Source organism: Asterias amurensis, chromosome 11, assembly GCF_032118995.1.
Source record: "Asterias amurensis chromosome 11, ASM3211899v1".
Lineage (NCBI taxonomy): Eukaryota > Metazoa > Echinodermata > Asteroidea > Forcipulatida > Asteriidae > Asterias > Asterias amurensis.
Genome location: NC_092658.1, coordinates 13,494,427 through 13,512,799, shown reverse-complemented (window position 1 = coordinate 13,512,799; position 18,373 = coordinate 13,494,427). Strand labels below are relative to the sequence as shown.

General features: G+C 40.4%; 1 protein-coding gene across 1 annotated transcript; it reads right to left on the bottom strand.

Moving 5' to 3' along the window:
- Positions 1-422: 422 nt before the first annotated feature.
- LOC139944189 (intersectin-1-like) lies at positions 423-16,431 on the bottom strand. The gene is made up of 10 exons (XM_071941157.1): positions 16,148-16,431; positions 15,677-15,768; positions 14,401-14,523; positions 10,287-10,440; positions 9,706-9,882; positions 5,776-5,859; positions 4,286-4,383; positions 3,147-3,266; positions 2,588-2,741; positions 423-1,429 (listed from the first exon to the last, which is right to left on the bottom strand). The coding sequence occupies exons 1-10, from the start codon at positions 16,244-16,246 to the stop codon at positions 1,238-1,240; spliced, it is 1,293 nt and encodes a 430-aa protein (XP_071797258.1). The 5' UTR covers positions 16,247-16,431; the 3' UTR covers positions 423-1,237.
- Positions 16,432-18,373: the final 1,942 nt, after the last annotated feature.

Here is an 18,373-nt window from a genome sequence, read left to right as displayed (position 1 = left end):
ATGGAACACATAAATTGGATAAAAGTCTGTTAAAATTTAATCTTGAGCCCTTTCTGCACTGTTTTAATGTTTTACAATAAATGACTGTTGAGATTATTACAAATACACACCGTACATCACTAACCTGAATTTTTGTTGCATCCCGAACATCCGAAAAAAATACCTATTGAAAGTGAAGTTAACTTTTAGGGGAAGTCTTTTTTGAAAGGTCAACATTTTTTTGAGGTTTGTGTAAATTCTTCTAAGAACATAAAACAACATTGACTGTTTTTTTTTTCAATTTGGGCATACCATAGGTATTACACAAATTAATTCTAAAACTAAAATATTTGTGCAAATAATAAAATAAAATTGTTTCTTTCAAGATGAGTTTGAACACACAATACACAGTTAAATTTAAAGAAAACAAAATGTCAACCATTTCATTATGTTTATAATTTTATTACAAATTTTAATGACAACATTTTTCACAATTATGTCCCTATAAATACAAAATAGTAATATCTTCCGAAATAAATCACCACTTATAAGAAATATATTAATTCAAGTATAAATCATGATTAATGGTTCCACATCGATGAAATTACTAGCTGTTGGTTTTATATCCCCATGCATTTAAACACAGCTTCTCAGCGTCACCAGTTAAGACGAATGCAGGGGTTAACTTCAAGCAAGCTTTCCTTGATGGCTTACAAATACATTTTACTAATTTACTTTTATACATTATTCTTTCTTTCAATTTCCCGATCACCCAATGGCAATGGCAGTAAAAAGTTCCAAAGACCTTATAGCAAAATACTCGGTACACGCGCGTTGGGCGTGGAATGAAGTGCATGCTGGTTTAACTAGTGATCAAGTTCGATAGCTAGACCAGCGTGCACCTCATTCAACAGTTGGAGCCCGGTAATGGCATATTTTGTCACCCCTGAGGTCGTATCCTACAAAGGACCGTCACCACTTGCAGGTTATTTATTCTCTAAAGGTTTACCTCAAACGATCTTTTCGCAATTTTAACTAATTGGTGCTACTTTTACAATCTGTGCACAAACTTCTTTTGATGTTGCCCTCTTTTTTAAATCCTCCTCGATCCTCCAGCCCATTTTTACTTCCTATTTACGGGGGACAGAATCTCCAGCGGACAGACTTCTCTGGGACACCGGATAATTTCCTATAAAACCTAATGCGTTGACAGCATGCACACTTAATAATAACAAATCAAACAAAGTTATTGCCAAAGTTAATTGACAGGCTTAACGTAAGTGGCAGGGAAAATTCCTGTCTTGTCGTTGAGGGAGCCTTTCCACCAGTTAGCGTCCGCTTTCTCAACTATCGTAATGACGTCACCTTTAACGAGTGCTATCTCGCCTTCTTCTTGCGGCTCGAAGTCGTACACAGCTTCCACCTTTTCCACGGATAGGCTTTCATGAACCTGAACATTAGGATTCAAAGTATTACTTTTGTGTTATGTATACCTAGACTGGGCCAAAGACTGGTACTTGCTTTTAGTCGGATCATAACTGCGAATATAGGTAAGATTCGCAAGTACTTGGTCAAAAGTGCCACTGAAAAGTTCATTCACGCATTTGTTACTTCTCGTCTTGACAACGGCAATGCTCTTCTCTACAGTCTTCCTAACAACCAGATTTCCCGACTTCAACGGCTCCAAAATACTGCTGCCCGCATTGTGACACTGTCTAGAAAATCCTGTTCTATCACCCCCATTCTGAAACAACTACACTGGCTCCCTATCTCTCAACGAATCATCTTCAAGCTGATGCTCATTGTCCACAAAGCTCTAAATGGCAAAGCTCCCCACTATATTTCTTAACTGCTTCAAGTTTACACTCCATCGAGGAATCTTCGATCGAGTTCCATGCTTCTCCTCATTGAACCCAAGTCTCGACACTCATGGGGTGACAGGTCTTTTTCTTCAGCCGCGCCACGCATCTGGAACTCTACCACTTAATCTTCGATCTTGTGTTTGTACCGCAAAATTCAAGTCTCTTCTCAAAACTTATCTTATGTCACAGGTTTTCAATGACTAATTTTGTTGTGTCTGTTTTTCTTTTGTGTTGTGTTTTGTTTTGGTTTTACTGCGCCTTGAACACCCAGCAGGGTGGATATGTGCGCATTACAAGTCTTACTATTATTATTTTTATTTATTATTGCGAATCTTCAGAAACATGGGGGCATGTCAAAATTAAGCGAGGTCAAAGGAGATTATGTACGTGGGCTCAATGGCAGATCTCTGTACGTAGTTCACGACCTTTGAAGTGTGACGTCAGATGTTCTGGAAGTGGTTGGTCCATTAATCAACGAAAAAAAATCGGTAATTTTTGAGCAAAATGCCCATGAAATATTATGGCCAAAGCATGTCCAATGCTAGCCCAAAATTCAAAACCCCTTGATGGTTTGCAGCGACGGGTTATTCTACTATAATATACATTAACACGGTCTTGAATCAATATAGGGCTAGAATCAAGACAATTCTAAAGCAGAAATTGACTTCTGTGTTTTATTGGACAAAGGGAAACGATTACTTTAGCCCAGGAGGCAAAAAAAATCGAAGCAACCCTAAAATGCTTACCATTTCCTTCAAGTAGATTGTTTGCGTCCGGCTGACTGATGAAGTTATGTGGTAGTCGACGAGTTGGTTGAGTGAGTTAAACTTCACCACCCATAAGAAATACTTGCCGGCACCATCTCTTAATACCTTGAAATGCTGTACGCCGTTGTCAAATCTTTAGATTGTCATCAGAAAAAACATATATGTTGTTGTTTTTTATATATAAAATTAAGGGAAAGTATACCTTTGGTTTTGAAACCGCTTGATTGTTTTAATTCTATATTATCATCAATTAAACAAACATTGTGAGTAGTTTCATTTGAAAAGGTGGAATAAAGGGTTTTTGAGATATCACATACACAGGAAAATAATCCCTGATACGAATGCACAATCTGATGGACGTTACTGTCAGTAACGCTTTTCAGATTAACTTGTTTTTAGGTGGCAGCAGACTTTCCAGGTAAATCCATTGCTCTTAGAAATGTGAGCGTATTACAGAGCGAGGGGCAAAATGGAAATTAATAATCTGGTAAATCTGCTGCCACCTAGTGTTCAAAAGTCTCCAAGTTGATATACTTACTTGACAGACAGTGTAAAATCCCCCGGTGTCGATTCGCTTTCACGAATCAAGAAAGCGCCATCATGTGGCTGAAGCGCAAGTTGCTCTTCGGCCCCTGCTCTCGTCACCCTCCTCAACCAACTTTGAATCAAAGACAATGCAGTGTAAGTGACGATCCAAGCGTTTCAAATTGACTAATGGAATTGTTGCATACGTGAACTAACAATTTCGAGGTAAGTTGTGTTGATCACGTCGAAATGTATACTTTTAAAACAGGTTTCCGACCATATTAATTCCATGACAAACATAAAGGCTTTAGTGCTATTCACCTGGTAGCTAAACGGATTTTTTAGATTATGCGGGATTCGAACCGAAACACCATAGCATGAGTTCGGTGCTCTTATCCGCTCGGCAACGACACCCCAAAATATTTAAGCATTGATTGTTTCTACTTACACAGCTCTTTAAAATCTTTAAAGCCATTGGACCCTTTCGGTAAACAATATTGTCCAAGGCCCACACTTCGTGTATCACAACTTCTATATCAAATAACAAACCTGTGAAAATTCGGGCTTAATCGGTCATCGGAGTCGGGAGAAAATCACGGGAAAACCCACCCTTGTATCCGTGCGTTTCGCCGTGTCATGACATGTGTTTAAAATAAATCCGTAATTCTCGTTAATGAGAATTGATATTGTTTTACTGTTTTCTTGAAAAGTAAAGCATTTCATGGAATAATATTTCAAGAGAAGTATTTCACCACTACTTTCTGTAAACCCTGTAAGTTATTTGTAAATCTGTGAACTTTTTTTTTTCTGTACCGAAAGGGTCCAATGGCTTTAAAATCGGCCTGATCATGTGTACCGTCAGATCTGCTTTCGTTTAGAAACGGGCGACAGATTTAAATGGTTTCATAATCATTAATTCTATACAAACAGGTTTGCATATGTTTGGGTTTTGCAAGCAAAAACAAATCCCGAAGCGTTTTGGTGTATGTTTTTGTTATACGTTCGATAATCGAATCCAACCGTATGTTTTCGGACCCATACTTTTAAGTGTAAACAAGTTTCAAATCCAAGCATAAATGGCAAATGTAAAGACCCAGTTTTAACACACATTGTTCCCTCTGTTTTACTATAGATAGATCAAGAAGTATTTACCTGTATGGCTTCATTTGAATGTAGTTCTTTGGTACTAAGCCTTCCCTGCCTCCTTGTTCCGCCCTGTACCAGTGCGGATCATCTTTCGTATTCAATACCTATCATAAAAGAAAGACGATCAAGTACAGCAGCCAAAGACTATACTCTCCCGGCGGCGAGTTTTTTTTTCCCCAAACGACATTGCAATATTATTTGTTTCCCCTTTCCGTCAAAACTGGCTCTTTCCGTCAAAATTACGTCATAAGTGAAATTGGCCTGCTCTTTTACCAAATAATTGCAATGTCGTTTGGGAAACAAAAATTAGCATTCCGGCCATATCTCGTCCCCGGACTGATCTCGGGGGCGTTCTATTAGCTTTGTCGACCCCGCTGCGCTCATTCGGGTGAGCCTCGAACGATCACTCATAAAACACCCTCTTGTGGTGACGTCGTGCACCTCGGCGGGACAGCCCAAAGTGACCACTGGGTCGATTTCACAAAGAGTTAGGATTAGTCATAACTTAGGACTAGTCCTAGGAGATGTACAAATTGCATGGATAGTCCTAAGTTAGGATGAGTAACTGGTCCTAACTCGAGATAAGACTAGTCCCAACTTTGTGAAGTACAGTTCCACAAGCAGGACACAATTGTGGTGACCCGGGTAAGACCGAGGAAATGCCTACATTCACTTCACATGGTTGATTCCTACTTTCCTCACATATTATAAAACAACATGTTCACGTAATGAACATAATTTCACGAAAGGCAGCAATTCATTTGTGACCCCGGTGGGGAGGGGGGGGGGGGGCATCCAGCCCCTCCCTTCTGGTTACGCCAATGTTGAAATGAACTCATTCTCTTAAAGGAACACGTTGCCTTGGATCGGTCGAGTTGGTCTTTGAAAAGCGTTTGTAACCGTTTTTTATAAAATGCATATGGGTAGAAAGATGTTGTAAAAGTAGAATATAATGATCCACACAAACATGCCTCGAAATTGCGTGGTTTTCCTTTTACCTCGTCGACTAACACGTCGGCCATTTATGGGGGTCAAAATTTTGACTCCCATAAATGGCCGACCATGTTAGTTCGCACAGTAGAAGGAAAACCACGCAATTTCGAGGCAAACTTGTGTGGATCATTGTATTCTACTTTTATAACATCTTTCCAACCATATGCATTTTATAAAAAACGGTTACAAACGCTTTTGTTTTGACCAACTCGTCCGATCCAAGGCAACGTGTTCCTTTAAACAGCAGATCCCAGGTCTGATACTTCACGGAGGCAACGAAGGTGATTGCCTCATGCCCCTTGGTCTTTTGCGTTGGTGCCTTTGAAACGATCCAGTAGAAATTTACAATTTCCTCAGGGTGCCCTTTACCAATGAGAAAATGCCTTGATGCCCTTGCCCTTTCAAAAACGAAGCTTCAGGCCTGAGAGGAAGAAAATACACATGCATTTCATTTGTGTTTATTACATGCACCCTGTATAGGGTGATCTATTTGTATAACTTACTTTTATGATGTCCCCCTTTGTAAAAGATAGTTCGTCCTCTGCGGTCGCAGTGAAGTCATGCAGCGCAATAGCCTCCATGGTAACCAACCCTCAACTTAGGCACTTCTTCCGGACCAAAAAGAAGAAGTTTGTATTACAATTCTCATGTAGTTGCAACAGACTAGGATACAATAATTGTTAATAAGAAGACGTGTAGAAGACGTACATGTAATGTTCTTACAGATGGTAGAGCACCAAGCAATGGCTACAGTGTAATCTTCGCAACAATGACCAGACTGATGGTCATTCTTTGTTGGAGGTTGTTGACCACCCTTTATAATTATAACAATAGCCCCCACGGCTACTGGAATTTACGCTTTGGTGATGATAAACCCCTTAATAGCCAAAGTAACCTTTGACATCATGTTTACAACAGAGGCAACCACCCTTGACTTCCTCCTGCGAGCATTACATGGTGCGTTCGTTTAGCTTCCCTGGGTCGACCCCGGTGTGTGGCGGTTTTTTTTCCCAGGACGAACGTGTGCAGAGAATTACCCACGTTCGTCCCGGACAAAAAAACCGCCACACACCGGGGTCGACCCAGGGAAGCTAAACGAACGCACCCATAGGCACTGGACACCTTTTAGACCATTTTATTCTCACTTGCTGTATCCCAATGTACACATAAAACAACAAATCTTTAAAAAGAAAATACAAATACTCAATTGGTCATAAAGTTGCAACGGAATAATGAAATGAAAAACACCCTTGTTGCACAAAATTTGTGACTGTGCTTCCACAATGTTTTATTCTACCTCCATGGTTTTATACTACCAATTGCCCGTACTACCAATTAGCTTTGCTTAAAATTATTTTAAGTTATTACGACAATAGTGCTTAGTGCCTTAAATTACACGGGTTACTAAAATTAGGGTTTAAACAAAGACAACATTTGAAACAATACTTGAGCGGGACTTGAACCAACGACCCCTCGGAGTAAATTTCCGGTCCGGCGTTCTACCAACTGAGTCAACTAGCCCTTTGACAAGCTTGCATGTGGAAGACAGCTATTCATTTGATAAAAATGTGTAAACTTGTGTAGTTTTCCTAGTTCAAAGATGTTCGTAATCGTCCGAGTTTTAAAACAAAATGACACAATTAAATCTTATAATAATTATGCAATAAATTTATAAAATATATTTATGAAATTTTATTTCCGTCAACTTGACATTGTGAAGACAGGCAGGCATCGTGTTTGAAAGGGCAGGGGCACAATGGCATTTTCTTTTTGGTAAAGGGCACTCTAGGAAATTGTATTTCCACTGGAGCATTTTAAGGGCACTGATGTGGGGCATGGAGGCAGTCGCCTTGCTGTCTCCTTGGTCGGGCCTGGGGCCAATTTCATAGAGCTGCTTAAGCAAACAATTTGCTTAAGCACGAAAATAGCTCGCTTATTTTACCCATGTTACTGGCCAAAATTTCATGCCATATACATTGATTATGACTAGTATTTAGCTGTTGTTTACTTAGCATAACAATTGAGTGGAGTCTCGGCCGGTAATCTGATTTTACTAAGCAATGAATTTTTTGCTTAAGCAAAATTTTGTGCTTAATTAAGCAGCTCTATGAAATTGGGCCCTGGACAGGATTTACATATCTAAACTTTACAGCTGTTTAACTATTGTGGTAAAGCTGTAGAGCACATTTCCGTAGCCCAATTTCATAGAGCCGCTAAAAGACCCTGGACACTATTGCAAAAGACTAGTCTTCACAGTTGGTGTATCTCAACATAGGCCCCCATGTATAAAATAACAAACCGCGAAAAATTGAGCTCAATATTGTTCGTCGAAGTTGCGAGATAATAATGAAAAAACACCCTTCTCACACGAAGTTGTTTAGCTTTCAGATGCTTGATTTTGAGACCTCAAATTCTAAATCTGAGGTGTCGAAATCAAATCTTGAAAAATTGATTCTTTCTCGAAAACTAATTTACTTCAGAGGATGCCGTTTCTCACAATGTTTTATACTACCAACAACTCCCCATTACTCGTTAACAAGTAAGGTTTTTTGCTAATAATTATTTAGAGTAATTACCTATAGTGTCCACTGCCTTTAAAGGAACATGTTGCCTTTGATCGGTCGAGTTGGTCTTCGCAAAGCGTTTGTATCCGTTTGTTATAAAATGCATAGGGATGATTAGAAAGATATTTTAAAAGTAGAATATAATGATCCACACCCAGTATCACTCAAAATTGCGTGGTTTTCTTTTTACCTCGTCAACTACCACGGTCGGTCAATTATGGGAGTCAAATGTTTGACTCCCATAAATGGCCGACCGTGTTAGTTCGCAAAGTAAAAGGAAAACCACGCGATTTCGCAAATTTGCGTGGATCATTGTATTCTACTTTTAAATCATCTTTATAACAATATGAATTTTATAGCAAACGGTTACAAACGCTTTTCAAAGACCAACTCGACCGATCCAAGGCAACGTGTTCCTTTAAGCAGAAAGTAATGCTTAACAATTGTCTGCTACGAGGAGCAGGATACCAGTCACAGATTGTACCATTAAAATCAAACTAATTAAAGGGTCTATGTAACTTTTGTAGGACAAAAAACACAATGTCAACAGATTTACACTAAACTTACACAGTTTGAAGATAATGACAGTAGAAAGCTTCCCTGAAAATACTATGTGCTGAGGCGCTGTAGTTTTGGGGAAATGAGTAAAACAATGTCATGAAAAAAATTTCGTCTCATGAGACGAAAATTATTTCAATCATTTACAAACGTATTTTCATGACATTGTTTTACTCATTTCTCAAAAACTACAGCACCTCAGTAAGTAAGATTTGAAGGGAAGCTTTCCACTATCATTATCATCAAACCCTGTAAGTTTAATGTAAATCTATGGACATTTTGAAAAAGCATCCAAATCCTTTAAGTTAACGAATCTAAGGTTGTGTGTAGATCTGCATTACAAACTAAAGTAAATAGTTCAACGTGAAAATTACAACTGTCTACTGCCCAAGCTGAAAGGCAGCACGAAGTGCAACAAAACACAGCTAAAACATGACTCTTTCCATGTACAAAAACAATTTCCAGTTTAGAAAAATCACTTTATCAACACAATTTATTGTTAATGTTAGCCGCGAGCAAACTGACATGTACTCGATATTTTTGCAAGATGCCTAAATTTTTGGTGAAATAATTCTAAAGTATGACCAACCTTCGTTTGACAACGTATACGAAATTAGATACATTAATATACTATTGAGAAATCCAATTCGTGAAACTGTTACATAACCAATGGGGGGGGGGGGGGGTAGTTTAAGTCAGAGAGTAGACTCAAAGAAAAGTGTAGATTCCCGACTACAATGTAGGCCAACTCGCCTTCGGATTATGCATTCTCATCTACGTGAATATACACTTCGCCCATTCTCCTTAAAGACAGTGGACACTATTGGTAATTGTCAAAGACCAGTCTTCTCTCTTAGTGTATCTCAACATGTGCATAAACTAACAAACCTGTAAAAATTTGAGCTCAATCGGTGGTCGAAGTTGCGAGATATTAATGAAAGAAAAAAACACCCTTATGGCACCTTGGTCACACGAAGTTGTGTGTTTTCAGATGCTTGATTTCGAGACTTCAAATTCTCAATCTGAGGTCTTGAAATCAAATTCGGGAAAAATAACTTCTTTCTCAAAAACTACGTCACTTCAGAGGGAGCTTTTTCTCACAATGTTTTATACTATCAACCTCTTCCCATTACTCGTAATCAAGAATGACAATAATCATTTTGAGTACTACCAATAGTGTCCACTGCCTTTAACGCAATTTTACTAGTAAAACCTAAAGGTTGTTCCATGACATTATACTTAATTTAATAACAGATCAAACAAAGTTACCGCCATGCCTAATCGAGTTTAAACCTTATTATTTTAATTGACAGGTTTAACGTAACTGGCAGGGAAAATCCCCGTCTTGCCGTTGAGGGAGCCCTTCCACCAAAGAGGGTCCACTTTCTCCACGATCGTGATGATGTCACCTTTGACGAGTGCTAGCTCGTCTTCTTCTAGTGGCTCGAAATTGTACACAGCTTCCACCTGTTCCACAGATAGGTCAACCTGAAAAATAAGATTTAGAAAAATTACTGTCCAGTTATAATCTCTCACACACTGGAAACAGATATAGCTTGCTATCTAATCCACCAAAATGATGGTCAAAGCATGGAGGGGTCAAGCTTGCCAATAACGTAGACTTAGTTCAAGACTGCGTTTGTATGTTTTTGCAGCGACGGGATCATAAACATTAACAGTGCTGAAAAAATTGGGCTTGAATCAAGATTACGCCAAAGCAGCATTTGACCCACACTTGGCCATTGTTTTTATCGACAAAGTGTGACTGCGTCAGACAGCTACATTTGACAGTAGTCTGTATTAACCCCAGTGAGGACGCTGTTTAGGCTTGTGACGTCACATATCTTGAGGCAAACACATTCCATCAATGGAAGCCAGCCTAAAATGCTTACCATGTCCTTCAGGAAGATTGTTTGCGTCCGGCTGACTGATGAAGTTCTGTGGTAGTCGACGAGTTGGTTGAGTGAGTTAAATTTTACCACCCAGAGGAAATACTTTCCGGCACCATCTCTTAATACCTTGAAGTGCTGTACGCCGTTGTCAAATCTGTAGAAGAAAAAAATTCATTACAAAAAACCCAGTTTGTAATAATTAATTAAAGGGATTTTTTTTAACCATTAGCCGTTTAAATCCAATAATTAATAAAGCTGTGAAAATATAATTTATATATATATATATATGATTTTACAATTTTCCCCTTGACTGTATTCCCCCATCCATTATGGCACTTGCTCCCGACACCAAGTGCATTTTCCGCAAGCTTCGTAAGCTTAAGGAAAAGAACACCCGTTACATGTCACATCTTGATAACTACCGTTTTTATCGTTTGTCCCGTATCATTCCCAAAGGCCTACAGATCAAGTGTACCCCTTCCTTTGGGGACCTTGACCCATCCTTTCTTAAGAAATGGAACAAGACACTCACTAATACGTCTTTCCGTTTGATCAAGTTGCTGGAAAATCAATGCCAACAATTCATTGATAACCAGTTGCTTGAGATAACAGACACTGAGTCTCAACTCCAGGAGTCATGTTCCATTGAAGAGTTTGAACAGTTACAAGATACCATACTATGTAACGTCAAACACTTAAGGTCCACCCTAATGGACACACAGAACAAGAAACGTATGAATGTCCAGGCTAACCATAAGAAACACACCCATAGACGTTTCCACAGTAAGAGAGCCAGCATTGCTCCTCCTACTGTTAGGTCGCCAGAGACCAATACTGTAGTTAACCTGTCTGACATGGTCCTCACTGACCCACAGGTTAAACTCCTCTCAAGGGGTCTTAAGTTTTGCCCCACACCCAGAGAACCTAACCAACTTCTTTTTCAACAGGACATGGCCCAATTCAATCGTAGGTTACGCCTACGTGAATACTTTCATGTAGACCCCTCCATGGATGACGAGTCATCTGTGGAGTCCCAACCCATTCCCCGCAACCGCTTCAAGGAAAAGAGCACTTGGGTACCCCCTAAGAACCGAGATGTGTCTCTAGAGACATACATCAATTCGGTTAACTCCGAGGTTCTTAAGGCCCCCAGTACCCCTACTCCCAATAACCTCCCCCAAGATGAGCGGCACGCCCTTACACAGCTCCGCCAATCACCAGACATAGTGATTAAACGGGCTGACAAGGGGTCCGCAGTTGTAGTCATGAACACACATGACTACATTGCCGAAGGCCTTAGACAGCTCAGTAACACTGATCATTACATTGAATGTGCTTCTGACCCCACTGAATCTTTCTCCCAAGATATCAGTGACACCCTGGTTAGGATTTATAACGCCAATGGTATTGAGAAAGATACATTTAACTATCTTCTCCCACATGACCCCCGTACAGCAAGGTTCTACCTTCTACCTAAGATACATAAGCCCAATAACCCGGGGAGACCTATTGTATCTGGGAATGGTAGCCCCACAGAGCGCATTTCTGAGTTTGTCGATAGCTTCCTCAAACCCTTAGTCTGCCGTATTCCTTCCTTCATCAAGGATACCAAAGACTTTCTCCACAAACTAGATGAGGTCAAGCACCAAATACCTGACTCTGCCATTTTGGTTACTTTTGATGTTTCATCACTGTATACTAACATACCCCATCATGAAGGCATGAGTGCATGTGTCTCTGCCCTCAATGCTAGTAATCAGTCCCGCCCCTCAGGGAGTCATATTAAGGAACTCATGAGCCACATTCTAATGAAGAATAATTTCACATTTTCTGACAGGCATTTTCTACAGGTACAGGGTACTGCCATGGGTACCAAGATGGCACCCTCATATGCCAACCTATTCATGTCTGAGTTGGAGGACAGACTCCTTTCCTCCGCCCCCAACCGACCACTAGTTTGGTGGAGATTTATTGATGATATTTTCTCCATCTGGGGTGGGGACCAAGACAGCTTGGATGAGTTTATTAACCATATCAACTCATTTCACCCCACCATAAAGTTCACTACCGAACAATCTCTCACCAGTGTGAACTTTCTAGATGTGACAATAACCAAGTCTCTTAATGGCCTTGTCACAGATGTTTACAGTAAACCCACCGACACCCACCAGTACCTTCTCTCCAATAGCTGTCACCCTAGTCACTGTAAGAAGGCCATTGCTTACAGTCAGGCCTTACGTATCAGGCGTATCTGTTCCACAGATACCCTGTACAAGAGGCGCTCATCAGAGCTAAGGAAACACCTTGTATCTAGGGGACACAGCGAACGTAGGGTCCAACTTGCTATCAACAGGGCTCTCAACGTACCTCGTCATACTCTGTTGGCTAACACGGGAGCTAAAAAAGCTCCGACCAATAGAGTTGCTTTGGTCACCACCTTCCACCCCAAACTACCCAAACTTCCCTCAATTCTCAATAATAACATGCCTATACTTCACTCCTCCAGCAGGTTACACTCAGCAATCCCTAAGGTTCCCATGGTTGCATTCCGCCGCCCTAAGAACCTTGGTGACATACTAGTCAGGGCCAAACTTCCCCCAGGTACAGTCCAAACACAACCCCCGACAGATATACTGGGCTGTCATAAATGTACCCGTTCCAAATGCAGAACGTGTCTGCACATTAAGCCCTCATTTAAGGTGAAGAGTCATACCACTGGCTCTTCATACAACATCAAGACCGACTCTGAATGTAGCACATCTAATGTAGTCTATGTCATATCATGTAAGAGATGTGGGCTACAATATGTGGGAGAGACTAAGACCAAACTTAGTCTTCGCTTTGCGAATCATGTCTCTTCCATAAAGACTAAGAAACTGTACCCAGTCTCTATCCACTTCAACAGCCCCAATCATAGTGTCAGTGATGTTGAACTTCTGGTGATTGAAGCTTGCAATGGTGATGACACACACCGCAAGAGTAGAGAATCACACTGGATTCACCAACTCAAGACAGTCAAACCCTTTGGACTTAACATAAACACTGGTGTTAAATAACTTCTCATTAACCTCCACTTCAATTCGGCCTAAGAACTTATATGTTGTATATATTCTGTACATAAAGTATAAATTAATCTTGTTTAAAGTTGTTTTTATAAATTCATCACTGTAACTATCTGATGTAAGTAACCCCCCCCCCCTCTTTTTTTCCACAGGTCCCTCATACCTATTTTTCAAATCATCATACCTTTGATCTTGCTATTCTTATTAATTGACCATTGTTAGTTGCATCATGATGCAACTTGCTCTCTAATCCTACCCTTTCATGTCTCCCTGCATTGTTGTCGAACAATACATTCACCACTTTTATGGTCCAGTAACCCATCCTTTCATTCTAAACATCCTTTGTCCTCGCCACTTCACTCCTATTGGTTCATAGCCACCAACATTGTCTCTGAAATAGAAACTTTGATTGGCTGTTATTTTCCCGCTTCTTTCTGGATCCTTCCCTTAATCCCTTTCCCCCTCTCTCTTTCTATAAATGGATATGTATTTGTTTGTACTTGTTTTATGCCTCTGAAGAAGGTCCGGATTGGATCGAAAGCTAAGGCCATCTACCCTATTCATTATATATATAAATATATATATATATATATATTTTTTTTCTTCTTTTACTTAAAAAAAACCCCGTATATTATTGTGAGCATTGTAAACGTCACCCCGTCCCAAGGCCTTTGGGTGAGGTGTGGGATGTGGCAGGAGATTCTGTCTCCCCCCCCCCCATATGGCAAACTATGAACAAACTACTTCTGATAGCGGCCTTATTTAAATCATCCTCATCCAGCCCATGTTAATTTCTCAAAGGGGCCAATTCATACTAGTCAATGTTAACAGTTTCGAAAAAAAAAAAAAATCTTTTTTGACTATTATGAATGGCCCCGAAGGACGACAGAATCTTCAGGGCGGACAGAGGCACTGGGATGGGACCGATGGTAAATCCTTCAAAGAGTCACTTACAAATAGTTATTCTTCCTGGTTTATCCAAATTAGCTTTACCTTTTGAACGAATAGTGGTAGAGTTTGTGGGGACTCCAAATATGACATAGCCTACTTACTTGACGGAGAGCGAAAAATCCCCCTGTGTCGACTGACTTTCCCGAATCAAGAAAGCGCCATCATGCGGCTGAAGCGCAAGTAGCTTTTCGGCCCCTGCCTTCGTCAGCTGCACCTTCATAAAGCTTTATATCAAACACAATAGGCCTACATAAGGGAAGATCATGGTGTTTAAAATTAAATGATGAATTGTGGCATTTTTCTAACAATTTCGAGGTATTTGTCAAATTTTAAAGATTTGCTTAAGCAGAAAATATTGCTTAAACCTTTCCTACTAATGAAAAGTAAGCAGGATACCAGTCACAGATGTAACATATGAAGCGCAATTTTGGCTGGTAAACTTATTCTGGTATAAATTTGTTTAGCTAAGCTACTTTTGTGCTTAAAGCCATTGGACCATTTCGTTACAGAAAAAAAAAATCACAGACTTACAAATAACTTAAAGGCAGTGGACACTATTGGTAATTACTCAAAATAATTATTTGCATAAATCCTTTCTTGGTGATGAGTCATATAGGGAGAGGTTGATGGTATAAAACATTGTGAGAAACGGCAGCCTCTGAAGTGCCATAGTTTTCGAGAAAGAAGTAATTTTCCACGAATTTGCTTTCGAGACCTCAGATTTAGAACGCGAGGTCTCGAAATCAACCATCTAAACGCACACGCCTTCGTGTGACAAGAATGTTTTTTTCTTTCATTCATATCTCGCAAGTTCGATGACCGATTTAGCTCAAATTTTCACAGGTTTATTTTATGCATATATTGAGACCCACCAAATGTGAAGGCTAGTCTTTGACAATTACCAATAGTGTCCACTGCCTTTAAAGGGTTTACAGAAGGTAGTGGTGAAAGACTTCTCTTGAAATATTATTCCATGAAATGCTTTACTTTTTGAGAAAACAAAAACAATATCAATTCTCGATATCGAGAATTACGGATTTATTTTAAACACATTTCATGACACGGCGAAACGTGCAGATACAATGGTGGGTTTTCCCGTTATTTTCTCCGATGACCGATTGAGCCTAAATTTTCACAGGTTTGTTATTTTATTTTAAGTTGTGATACACGAAGTGTGGGCCTTTGGACAATACTTTTTACCGAAAGTGTCCAATGGCTTTAAACAGCTCAGTGAAGTCGTGCCTTGTTCATTGTGTGGGTCACTACGTTCTTTTATTCTTTCTTGGCTCCCTTCAAAGGAAGTACACAGCCATGAGAGCTGCCGTGGCACAATATCAACTTAAACCCTCTCCATATAATACTTCAAAAGGTATTTACGCATGTGGCTTCATTTGAATGTAGTTCTTTGGTACGAAGCCTTCGATGCCATTCTGTTCCGCCACGTACCAGTTTGAATCAAAGCTCCATATCTATCACGAAAAGAACGAAGATTAGGTTATTTGATAGGCTACTCTACAATCCCGGCCACATCTTGTTGGGACCCACCCTCCCCTGCAGCTTGTGCGTTGAGCCTTCTTGGCTTGGATTTTTCCTATACCTGTAGCAGCATGCACACGCTTGCTCAGGGAACCATAACCTTACAAGCTTGGCTTCGTTATGGGTCCCTCCACAGTTTCATGAATTTTCATGCTAAATTCTTCATTTAATTTGTTTATCTCTAAACTTCCAATGTACATTGTCTTTGATTTGATTTTGATTGTGATTTTGATACTGTGAAAATGATCTAATTGATTATGAAGCACAACCGACTTGTGTGTATTAATTCACGCCACCTATTTGTATACTTACCGAGTTTAAAAGTACAAGTACTTTTAGTATGCTCCCCTTTTTAAAAGATATTTCGTCAAAAGCGGTAGCAGTGAAGTCATGCAGCGCAACAGCCTCCATGGTGACAAAACCTCAACTTAGGCACTTTTCCAGATAGAAGAAGAAGTTTGCTTAACAAAATGTACATGTAATTGCAACAGGGTTATACAATGCACAGGAGAGCAGTAAACGTACGTAGAGATGATACGGCACCCAACAATGTCTACGGTGTAACACTCGCTAACAATGACCAGCTTAATGGGATTTGAGGCATTGCAGGGCGAGGTATCAATAGTTTGCGGTATCATATAGAAATCAGTAGCAGCAAGTGTATATAATGGTGGCCATGAAGAGACGTCGCACATCGCAAATATCTTTGCAAACATTTGCCACGTCGGAAATATCTTTGCAAATAAATTGCGATTTCGCCAAAAAAATGTTTGCAAGTTGCGATGTGCGATGGCCCTTCCGGGCCACCATATGTATATCTACTTGCTGGGTGTAGATGTTATTTTGAGAACTTTCATGCTATAGTTGTCCTAGCTCTATGGTTCTACTACAGCTTAATGGTCATTCTTTTTCAGAGGTTGTTGATCCATGACCATCCTTTGTAATTGTATAACCCAATCCCCCACGGATGAGTGGAGTTTACGGTTTATTAGCCCATGAGACATTGTTTATGCTCCGATTGTCTTCGAAGGATGATAAAAGAAACACACATCTTGCGCTCGACTTTGAGTCGTTCATACTCTGCCGCGTGAAATTGTCGAGTCGTTGTGGTGTGTGTGGCATAATTCAGGTTCCCGTGATCTAACACACTCGCGGGATCTGCCGGTTGCCGACTTCTACTCCCCATTAAAGACACTGGACACCTTTGGTAATTGTCAAAGATTATACTTCTCACTTGGTGTATCTCAACATAATATACACAAAGTAACAAGCCTCTGAACATTTTGAACTAATGGTCGTCGAAGTTGCGACTTAATAATTGAAGAGAAACACCATTGGCCTTGTCACCACGAAGTTGTGTGCTTCCAGATGCTTGATTTCGGGACCTCAAAATCTAATTCTGAGGTCTCGAAATCAAACTCAAAAATTTTCGTAGAAAACTATAGCCTTGCTCAAGGCAGTCGAATTATTCACTCCGAAAAAAGACCGCCGCTGTATAAAAACCCACCCGTATTCACTGTGCGTAACATCGCACGACACGATGCCCCCGTACACTATCCGCATGCGGAGGCCTCCGCATGCGGTTAGTGGTACGAGTGCGGATGACTTGTGTGCACAGTAGTCGTACGATGTGACAGTGTGTATACGGGTGGGCCATGCGGTGTGATCGCACGCACCACGCACAGGGTATACGGGTGGGTATAGCGGCGTCTTTTCGGAGCGAATAATGCGACTGCCTTGAGCAAGGCTAAGAAAACTACTGCTTTCTCGAAAACTACATTACTTCAGCGGGAGCCGTTTCTCACAATGTTTTGTACTTTCAACAGCTCTCCATTGCTTGTCACCAATTTTTTGCTTACATTTATTTTGAGTATTTGCCAAGAATGTCCAGTGCCTTTAAGCAGACAATACTACTAATGCTACCCTCACACTGGGGCGACTATCTTGCGAATATGAATGTTTGAAATTCGCGATGAATTCGCCCAAAAGTTGCGATTTGATAGTGAATAATGTTCTCGGTCATCCTTAAACCTCTCCTTTCCAATATCTTACGCATAATACGTACGCTTTACCAACATTACCAATGGCTTACCAATGGCTTAACAAATGCTTACGCAAATCGATGGCGAATTACCGTCTTCACAACGTTCGCTGAATGTACGGAAGCGCGTCGTATTGCTGCTCTGCCAGAATGGCGAATGTTCTTGCGAACATGAACATTTGAACTGCGCGTACAATTCGTCCAAAATGGCGGTTGGATAGTGAATATTTTCATCTCGGTCTCACCCCTCGATCGTCCTCGGTCTGCCCTCTCCTTACCAATATCTCACGCGTATATTACGAATGCTTACCAACGCTTGCCAATGCCTTTACGAACGTTGCAAACGCTTACGAACGCTTTACTCACGTTACCAATGCTTACGAAAATCACGCCGAATGACCGTTTTCGCAACATTCGCTGAAATTAACAAACCGGCTTGTAAATTGAGCGATCGACGTAAGGAGGTGGGGAATAATTTGTGAACGTTCCGAATTTGT

What these genes read in the sequence shown, in the direction of transcription:
- LOC139944189 (XM_071941157.1), bottom strand. Translation starts at nt 16,246, where the DNA reads ATGGAGGCTGTTGCGCTGCATGACTTCACTGCTACCGCTTTTGACGAA. An exon ending in CAATCTTCCTGAAGGACATG is followed by an intron (nt 9,883 to 10,286) that starts GTAAGCATTTTA and finishes CTTATTTTTCAG; the next exon opens with GTTGACCTATCTGTGGAACA. An exon ending in CAATCTACTTGAAGGAAATG is followed by an intron (nt 1,430 to 2,587) that starts GTAAGCATTTTA and finishes CCTAATGTTCAG; the next exon opens with GTTCATGAAAGCCTATCCGT.